Below are 10,952 nucleotides of genomic sequence, written 5' to 3'. Positions count from 1 at the left end.
ACTTGTAGTAACAATATTTTCGACCGATACTATTATACTCAGGGCTTTGGGCATCAGAAACATTTCTTGCTTCAAAATTTCTTGCGTTTAGTCGAGTCGGTCAATTAAATCTAATGTGCCCGTACAGTGTGTGAAAAAGGGCTAAGTTGGAATAAATACTTTGTAGCAAGTTTAAATAATTTTAAAGAGCAAATACTCCACTATTGTTATGAAACTTTAAATGACATCTTGGTTTGACAGGGGTAAAATTCCACTGCTACTATCCTTAAACTACTAAATCAATAACCTTATACTGGAAAGTTTGTTCCCTATAGCTAGATAAGGTGCACTATAATAGACTATACTAGTAAAACCTTTAAACATTCTTTACTTTAAATAAGAATTCTATCAAACCACAACCTGTGATTCATTCTATAGAATCAGTAGCTGTATGATACAATTAGCTACTCCCGCATATGGGAAGAATTCCGAACCATTCAGGATTCATACCAATTGACTTTAAATGTTTTCAAATAGTTTGGAAGTTAGCGTTGTAAATAGGAATATAAAAACCTTCAGCTGTTATATTAATAATTTGACTAATATATGAAGAATTATCTAAATTGAGTTTTGTGCAACGATTAAGAAAAATCGATATTACAAACGAATGTGTTTTTTTTATTGGGAAACCAATGGATGTTTATGACCACCACGGCGACATTGCAGCACCATATTCTTTTTATCTCGTTCACTCGCAGCGGTCTGGAAGTTCTAAGTATTAAATTTTGTTAAACTTAGAGCTCTTACAAGATTAATTCGAGCTGGAATTTTTTTTGTAAGTGACCAAAATTACTATGAATATCAATGTAAATAGCGTACATATCCTCGCTCTCTCATTAAAGATTATTTTGCAAGGTGTGTGGTCCTTCAACGAAATTTTTTTATGAAACAGATAAAAGAAAACTACTGCTGGGAAGCGAGTGTGACGCATGTAGCATGAGCAAAGTAGTTTTTATTATCATTATTCAGGTTTTATTCACGCTTAAAAGGTTATAAATATACATAATTAATAGGTTTGATGATTATAACCCTCTCACTTCGTCTTTAACTTTCTGCGATCAAAAGTTTCTTTCTAGTAATTTAATTAACGTCTTGAATACGAAACATGACGTTCGGAATATTTCTGAAGTCTAATTCAATTTAGGTTTTCTCATTATGTGAAGAACAGCTTCAAGTTTCATCTATGTTCTTAGATGTTTGTGGTTTATTCGTTGAGATAATGTCAATTCGAGAATCGATCCTTCCAAAATTTTTTGACAGGATTGAAATTTATTTTCAAGGACTCTCGTGGATTGCCATATTTGGCAGCCATATGTCTCGTCGATTCAAAAAAGCATTTCTCTGTTTGAGGCGAGATATTGAATTTGAGCAGATTCTTTAAATTCTAATATTGTCGTCAAGCTTTTATTATTCTTTGTTTAACATTTTTCATATTTCTATCGGTGAATGATATTATATTGCTCAAATAGTTGTTCAAATGGAAAACATTTGCATTCAAGAGGACACAACCCTAAACAGGTTTTTCTCAAAACCCACCTCTGCCTATCAACTCCTACTCTCACCTCCCCGTGGTGAACATCAAGTGCCTAGTACCTTAACTGGAGATTAGGTTCCTACTCAGTGGAAAGTTGTTGGGAGCAGCAAATGAGAGAGGGGGGAGAGGTGTTTCCACTAAGGCACCTCTCCTTATCCAGACGGCAACGGAGGAATTTCCGAGACGGAATCAACGGTGGCGTCTACAGTTCTAGTAAAGTTGAACTACTTAGTGAACACCTTATAGGGCTTCTAAGACTTATTCGGAACCAAGGCCTATTAGGAGAGGTTTATCCGGCTCCCCGTCCTTGGAGTTACACTAAGGACCTGGCCCTCTAGGTTGGGGTTTGTGCCGTCGGGGTGACTTCCTGACCACGTAAAAAATACCGTTGGGAAGCACCAAAAAGCCTCGGATACGGAAAGATTCACTGTTGACAACCCACGCAAACGAATTAAAGACAACGAACTTCGGATATGCACGTGAAATGTTAGGTCACTTAACACGTGTACGGCCGAAGAATTAGCGGTGCCATAAGACTGCTATAAAGCAGACATCACCGCCATCCACGAAGTGCGATGGGATAGGCCGGGCAAAAAAATGATTAAAAAAACTGCGACATTTATTGTGGTGATTGCTACCGCGAAAACCAACAGCGATTATTTGGATGCGGCTTTGCCATACGATACAGACTAAGGCAAGAAGTCTTAAGCTATAAGTGCATCAACGAGCTCCTCGTGACCATCCGCATCAAGGCTAAATTCGGCAACATTAGTCAGATATGCGCACGCCCGCACAGAAAAGAAGGATGACAACACCAAAGATATGTTCTTCGAGCTCTTAGACAAAACATATGAGCAGTGTCCTAACCAGGAAAGGAAGAAATCTTTGGTGAAATCATCGGGAAAAACACCCTGCACCACAACACTTCCTACAACGGATTCAGGTTCATAGATATGCTGCGGGGCAAAACGTCATGGTAGCCAGTACTCGCTTTCCTCACCCCAACATTCACAAAGGAACTTGGAGTTCTCAAGATCAATCTACTGAAAACCAGATTGATCATATTGCGATCGGCGCCAGACACGCTTCCAGCATCATGGATGTCCGAACTTTGCGAGGAGCTCTCATCGACTCGGACCACTTTCTCGTTGTATCCAAGAGCACTTCGGGTTTCCAGACGCTAGACAAAACAGGGAGGTACAACGTCGAACGACTGCAATCGCAAGAGATTGCCAAATCCTTGTCCGACCGAGTTACACGTAACCTTTCTCCAACAACACAATGCATCACCAACCAGTGGCAACATTGCCAAGATGCAATCAGAGAAGTCGCCTCTGATGTGCTGGGTTTCAAGAAACCACCAACAAGGACCACCAGGTTTGATGAGGAATGTCAGCAGGCATATGCAGCGAAACAACAGGCACGCAAAGCGGCGCTGCATAAAAGGACGAGAGCTGCTCATAAATTCTATGAGCAAAAGAGGCCAGAGGAACACCGACTTCTCAGAAGGAAAATGAGAGGGCATGAGAAGCGTGCGGTCAAAAATGTCGAAAGGTTTAAAAGCAGGAATGAAGTTCGAAAGTTTTATGATCAGGTGAAACAAAATTCAAAGTTAAATAAACCTAAAACCGAAGGCTGAAAGACGAAAGTGGAAATATCATAGTGGAACCGCAGTAAATGCTGAGGATATGGAAGAACCACTTCTGCAAACTGTATAACGGCGATGACGAACCGAATTCCGCTGTCAGGCAAGATGATCCATTCAACATAGACGACGAAAGCCAACAATCCCGTCCTCCCGACTTAGACGAAGTAAAGATTGCCATATCTAAGTTGAAGTCTAATAAAGCAGCTGGAGCGGATGGCTTGAATGCCGAGCTCTTTAAAGCAGCTGAAGATAAGTTGGTTAGGAGCACGCACCAACTTATCTGTAAGATATGGTCGGAAGAAAGCATGCCCGATGAATGGAATCTCAGTATTGTTTGCCCGATTCGGAAAAATGGGAGACCCTCTAATTTGCACCAACTTTAGAGGAATCAGTCTACTTAACATCACCTATAAAATCTTCTCTGCCATAATATGTGAACATATAAAGTCCATAGCCATCAACCTGAAAGGTCCTTATCAATGTGGTTTTAGACCAGGAAAGTCCATAGTCGATCAAATATTCACATCACGGCAGATCATGGAAAAACCACAAGAACATCAAATCGACGCCCACCATCTTTTCATCGATTGCAAGGTCGCGTGTGACAGCATCTACAGGAACGAGCTGTATAGAGCCATGTCTAGTTTTGGCATCCCTGCCAAACTCGTCCGTTTATGCAGGATGACCATGGAGAATTCACGCTCCTCCATAAAGGTTGGAAACAACTTAACAGAAGCTTTCGATGTCAAAGAAGGTTTTAGACAACGTGATGCGCTGTTAGCAATTTTTTTAACATCGTACTTGAAAAAATAGTGCAGAGCTCACATGTCAACACTAGTAGTCAAGGACTTCGTCTACCTGGGCTTCGCTGTAAACGCAGAAAACAACACCAGCGCTGAGATCAAACGAAGAATAACTCTTGCTAACCGCTGTTTCTTTGGGCTAAGAAAGCAATTGAGTGGTAAAGTCCTTTCTCGAGGGACCAAAGTGTCGCTATATAAGACCCTATCATCACCCGCGTCCTGCTATACGGTGCAGATGGATGAATTATGACAAAAGCGGATGAAAGCAATTTGGGTCGGTTCGAGAAAAAAGTTCATCGCATGATCAACGGTACGCATACAAGGCGAGTGGGTGAGAAGATGGAACGACGAGCTGTACAGGCTGTACAGCGACGTAGACTTAGCCAGAAACGAAAAAATCCAACGACTAACATGCCTGGGTCACGTAGAGCGCATGGAAACCAATGCTCTGGCCCGGAGAGTCTGCGAATCCACACCCACAGGACAGCGCAGTAGAGGAAGACCGCGGATCAGGTTGCGCGCACAAGTGGAAAGTGACCTCACCCAACTTGGAGTGCGAAACTGGAGTCATTTAGCTAGGGACCGAGCTAGATGGAGAAATTTGTTGGGTGAGGCCCTAGTTCACACTGGACTGTAGCGCCACCTTAAGTAAGTAAGTTAATAGATATTTCCACTTACGGATAATTTCTTTGAAGGCTTTTGCTTAGTACTTTCTATTCTAATGTATGCGAGAACAATTTTGGTTCCACCGCGTTGTTTAATTAACTCTTGCCAGATAAAGACTTGCTCAACTGTATCGAAAGTTTTGGCGACATTAATAAATGCAATATATAGCGTTATATTACACTCTTTGGACTTTTCTATGATTTGGCTCATTGTTTGAAGACGGTCCATAGTTTAGAACAAAGCTCTGAACCTAGCTCGCTTGCTTTCTTTTGATTTGGATCAAATCGTGACGTTGTTTAAATAAGTTACTAGTATGAGTATTATATAATATACCTAATTTGCAATCTTATCTCTTAGACTATTTTTACAACTTCTTGCGTTCTTTCGCAACCAACAAGTTAACAAGACGATAGATTTACGAAAGGGAAACAAATCGTTGCAGTTTGTTTTCGTTTGTTAGTTCATTGTTGGATGCTTCACTTCACAGGACAGGACAAACGGGAGTGTTTTTTCAATGGACATTTACCTTACTGCAAGTTGAATTTGGTTTTCTTTCTTCCCTACTAAATTGATGATTGCTTACTACACAGATACAGTTAAGGCAACAACAACATTGCTTTGATGATGGTGTCCTTTTTTAAGTTTAATTCAATTATTCCACTTTCAGTTACGGTGGTGTTGTGTTTGTGGCTTCGGTGCATGATGGTGGTCGCGAACGGGATTGGGAGACAGTAGCTATACTCTACTTGAGTGCTCCTTTGTGCCACTCATTTGGAACCTAAATAAATTCTCTTGCTAAACGAGACGAGGTGGTTCCCTAGTGATGGTTAATTTATTGGGAACTTTGGGGTGCCACAAGATTCTTTTGAAATGCAATCTGTATATCTAATTCAGAAAAATCGCCTATCGCAGTGAGGGGAGAAGGATGTTATTGCAGAGCATACAAATAATGTTTGCAATTTAGGTTTACCTCTTTGATTAGGTTTTTTTTTGTTGGTGCAGAAGCAAAACAATGTTCTTTGATTTAAATGATTTGATTTAAATGTCTATTCACACTAAAAATTCTTCAGCGTTTTTTTAAGGTTAATATATGGCAGGTGCATACTTACAACCAATAAAGATTTTTTTTTAAATAAGTAAAAAATTTAAGTTTTTGAAACGGAATGTCGAAGAAAGAGGTTGTAGATTGGGAAATTTATGCCGTATTTTATTTAAACAGAAAACTACTTACATGCCCTCAAAAACCCTAATATACGTTTTTTCAATTATAATCTTAAAAAAAAAGTATTCAGAAACTCGGTTTGCATTAGGATTCCTCCTATAATGCAATACATTTTTAAAGACTCTTGCTATATATTTATAAGACCTTCGTCCAAAACTTGAATATAAGTCGCATATTTCGGTAGGTGCCCCTAAAAAAGGAAAAGTCTTTTTTATAGAATCCAAAACTTCAATAGAATCATTTACATCACTCAAAACCAACGCAATGTTTCTTACCATTCATTGTTTTACAGACTTTTTTGCGAACAATGTTCTGTCAAATTGGACAGTTGCATTTCCCTCTGAACCAATTCAGTTCTTATAATCGTACTTCCAGGAATACTCGTGTCTACCATTGAACTCAATTTCGATTCTTTTCTTAACTGTATCTCCTCTTTAATCGCTTCCTATTGTCCTAAAGGTCGCACTTTGCTTAAACGTGTTAAACATTTAAGACTCTTGTTGCCTTGTTGACCAATTTTATGAAATTAATTGTTTTTCAGCAAAAAAAAACACGTTATTTTCTTAATGTTCTCTAGTTTTGTTCATTATTTTAACAAACAATTTATGAAAGATCATTGCCCCCACACATGAAAAAAAAACGCAAAAATTGAAAATGTTTTGCAATATAGACTTGACAACTTTGAATTTGATTTATGTGACTGTTAAAATCACAAAAAAAAAAAGGCTGGTATGCGACCCACACTGATTACTTCCCATCCCGTCTCTCGATTTGTCTTGCTTAAAAGTTTGTTTATATGTACTCATAGCAATTTTTACCAAATTTGTGTACTATTTTTTGTAGTATTTTTTATGAAAAAACGGACTGTTGGATTTGTATATAAAAGTTACTGAATATCGAACCTCCCTTGTCACGACTGGAAGATCGCGAAACTGGAGGAGCCAAAGGGTCTTTATAGAAGTGTGATTAACGTAATCAATAAAGACTCTGTGGCTTCTCTGGCGCGAGATAAGGGCCTGATAAGATACGGCTTCGAGTCAGTCACGCTCCGCGTATATAAAAAAGATGAGGCAGACGCTTCATGCGAGCCTCCACAACCTCCTTCGAAGGCTGTGTCGCAAGACGTAGTGAGTCCCATTGCAACTATCACCTTCCCATCCTTGGATGTTGTTGATGATCTACCTGGGCCCTCTTCTGTCGCAGTACAGTCTTCTTCCGAAGCTGTGAAGCAAGACGTAGGGGGTCCCAGTGCTATCATCACCCTCCCATCCTTGGATGTGGATAAGAATGTGGTGGGCCCCTCTTCTGTCGCAGCACAGTCTTCTCCTAAAAACGTCAAAGGTTTATCCCTAATGGAGACCGATGACTCAATCGACAAAGCTCTTCCTAGTGAGGAAGAAGATGAACTATTAGGTTCCTCTTCATCTGATCTGGATGAGCTGGATTTAACAGCGGTGGAGGTTGATCTGCCTATTTGTAGCCAAGATGCTGCAAATACTACAGATTAACCTCCAACACTCTAAAACGGCTTCGGCCTCCCTTCTTCTCCGCCTGACAAAAATTGGAGAAGATGTCGTTCTCATCCAAGAACCTTGGATTGTAAAATCCCTGGTTCGAGGATTGAGAACTCCTGGCTACTACGTTCTATATGTAACAAGAAAAGGTAACCCAAGGTCCTGCATACTAGTAAAACGTAATCTAAATGTATTTTTACCCCCTCATTTCAGTGATAAAGACGTCACCACAGCCAGTATGGTGATAGACAACCATACCTACTGGCTGGTATCAGCATATTTGGGCCACGACCACCAGGGTCAACTGCCTGGTACCATTCTTGAGAAGACGGTCGCTGAATCAACAAGACAGAAAACAAACCTAATTATCGGTTGTGATGCCAATGAGCACCATACTACATGGAGTAGTACCGATATAAATAACAGAGGTGAGTCTCTTTTCGATTTTATTCTAACAAGTAATTTGGTAGTAAGTAATGTAGGTAGTGAACCAACCTTCGTCACAAAAAATCGGCAAGAAGTTTTAGATTTGACTCTTGTCTCGTTAAATCTCTCAAATAAAATATTGAATTGGAGAGTATCAAAGGAGAACTCGTTCTCCGATCGTAGATACATCCAATTCTCACATATTGAAGGGACCCCAAAACCGATCCCATTCCGGAATTATAAGAAAACAGATTGGCCAAAATATAGGGCGACTCTGAAAAATCTGATTAAACCAGAACTTTCGGATCCGCTCTTGTGCGCTCTTCCTAAAAAAACAGACCTCGTCCTTTTCACACGGAAATACAAGATCCCAGTAATTGTACCTCCTTCAATAAAAGGTATACCACTAATTTTTACCAATGAAGCCAAATACCTTGGTCTGATATTGGACAAAAAGTTAAGTTGGAAATCCAATATACAGGGAAGAGTTAAAAAAGCTACAGTAGCTCTTTTCCTTTGCAAGAAAGCTATATGAAGGAAATGGGGTTTTCAACCTACTGGCCATACACATCGGTCATCCGACCAAAACTTATGTACGGGGTTGCAGTATGGTGGACTGCACTAGAGAAAGTCACATACTGCGACATACTCAGCAGAGTTCAGCGCACTGCATGTCTCTGCATAAGCGGGGCATTGAGAACCACACCCTCAGCAGCGTTAGACACTCTCCTCCATCCGACACTCCTGGAAATCTTCAGTAAACAAGTGGCAGCGAGTACAGCGATAAGACTCGACGCCTCATCTCAATGGACCAACAACAATGTGGGGCACTCCATCATTTTGAACCTCTTTGGTTCTATACCAAAGTACATAGACTACACTATTCCTAAACCCCTATTTGGAAAAAACTTCCAGGTATCCATTCCATCCAGAGATGAATGGGAAGACAAAATACTCCTGGATAACAAAAGTATTCATTTTTATACGGATGGTGTGTACTCAGAAAAGCTTAATCTAAGCATCCGCCTCCCTAATCATTGTAGCGTCTTTCAAGCGGAAATTTCAGCTATCAAAGAGGTTCTCTCCAGGCTAAGAGAAAACGTGATATCAACTTCTGATATCCGCATCTTCTCTGACAGTCAAGCTGCTATCAAATCCCTTGACGGTGTCTCGACCAAATCTTTAACGGCCCTCGATTGTCGTTCGTCTCTTATGGAGATGGCGCAGCAATTTAACATTCACCTCTTTTGGGTGCCGGGCCACAGAGACATCACAGGTAATTGTAGAGCCGATGAACTCGCTAAAAATGGAACCGTCATACCTATTTCACCTGAAAGGGAGAAGATAGGTATACCAATAGCTACATGTAAACTTATGCTAAAAGAAACAGCTTTTGCGATAGCAAATTCTAGGTTGCACAGCTTACCAACATGCACTGCCACAAAACTCATATGGCCTTCACTGGACCTAAGGCGCTCTAAAGACTTGTTATCTCAAAGCAGACTTCATATTAGCTCCCTAATAGGTGTCCTTACGGGACACTGTCTTATAGGCAGACACGCAATACGACTTGGCGTAGCCTCAAATGACTTCTGTAGGGGCTGCATGGACGAAGAAGAAGAGGAAACAATCTCTCATCTCCTATGCACTTGCCCTGCTCTTTCACTCAGACGCAAACTTCATCTGGGGGACTACTCTTTTGATAATCCCAGTGAACTAGCTAAAAAGGATATCAAATATCTTCTTCGCTTTATAAAAAGCTCAAAATGGTTCGACTAGTTAGAAGTAATTCTCTAGATTCATGTGGTATCACAACGGGTCTTTCTCTTGGCCTAAGTGTGTGGATTTTTTTTTTTAATCCGCAGCCACGTTAACCTAACCTAACCTACTGAATATCGAAAACAATATTTTCTGTGAAATAAAGTTTTAGTGTTGTTTTTTTTAGAGTTTTATTTTTTGTAAAAAAAACTATCAATTCGATTTTTTTTTCAAAATTTTATCGAATGTTAAAAACAATATTTCTTATAAGATTAAATTAGTTTGAACCCAATATTTCAAATTTTTGAAGAGATATTTGAGTCGAAAATCATTATTTCCAACTTTTATACATTTTTTTTTAGGTTTTTAAAAAACTGTCAATTCGATTTTTCTCAAAATTTTATCAGATATCAAAAATATTATTCTTCGTTGCACAAAATTGTTTTTGAGATGAAATCATATTTTAGTCGTAAAGTTTTGGAGGTCACAAAATTTTTTGATTTATAAAAAAAAAACCGTTAAATGGATTTTTTAAAGAAATATACTTCTTTAATATCACGTTACAATATATTATATAAAATTTTATTCAAGTCTCTAGCATTTTTGGTTCGTACGATATTTAAAGTTAACCAAAATTTGCACCTTTTTTTCAAAATGCTATGTTAAAAAAACCACCCACGAAATCTATATCTCTATTGGTTCTTGAACTATGGAGGACGAAAAAAACGCCGCGAACGTACGTACATACGCAAGCACAGACATCTCTCTAAAAATCTTTTATTTCGACTCTAGTGACCTTGAAACGTCGAGAAATGTCAAAATTTTCGATTTGACAAATCGGACTCATTACAATAACTTCCTATGGGAAGTTAATAAGCTCATTTTTAGGCTCAATGGTACTCGTCAATAAGCAAAATATGCGTTATAGGCAGGGTCAATCATCACATCTGGTGGCGGCGTTATTGAGCAAAATTTGTTCGTTAACGTTAACCATCGTAGCGTTACTGGGAATGACCAGCTTTATCGCACCTTAATTACCGGTTATTTTTGTCCCGAATGTAAGAACTTGGATGATAAGTGGTTTTAAAAGCTTGTTATCCTAATAAATGAGCCAGTTGATTGGTCGCTTCGTTCGTGCGATTTGACATTGTGAGACTATTTTCTTTAGGGCTCGGTTATGTCATTGGCTTATGCCAACAAGTCGACGTTGGAAAAACTCAGAGCCAATATTATTAAAGGCGAAATAGCTGCATTTTCAATTTTCTTTTTCCGTTTCCAATTACGTTTATTTGAAAACTACTAATAGTTCGAGAGCCTTTAGGGAAATAAATATGCAATAGCA

At 39.2% G+C, this 10,952-nt stretch overlaps 1 protein-coding gene across 1 annotated transcript in view; it reads left to right on the top strand.

The window, feature by feature from the left end:
- The first annotated feature begins 7,482 nt into the window (after positions 1 to 7,482).
- The window catches only part of LOC129945193 (uncharacterized), a 95,727-nt gene continuing 92,257 nt past the window's right edge, over positions 7,483 to 10,952 (top strand). The window contains exons 1-2 of the mRNA XM_056054854.1: positions 7,483 to 7,511; positions 7,640 to 7,854. Coding sequence (XP_055910829.1) covers positions 7,483 to 7,511; positions 7,640 to 7,854 — 244 coding nt within the window. The remainder of the gene's footprint in view (positions 7,512 to 7,639; positions 7,855 to 10,952) is intronic.

Source organism: Eupeodes corollae, chromosome 1 (genome assembly GCF_945859685.1).
Source record: "Eupeodes corollae chromosome 1, idEupCoro1.1, whole genome shotgun sequence".
Lineage (NCBI taxonomy): Eukaryota > Metazoa > Arthropoda > Insecta > Diptera > Syrphidae > Eupeodes > Eupeodes corollae.
This window is presented reverse-complemented; position numbering and strand designations above follow the sequence as displayed.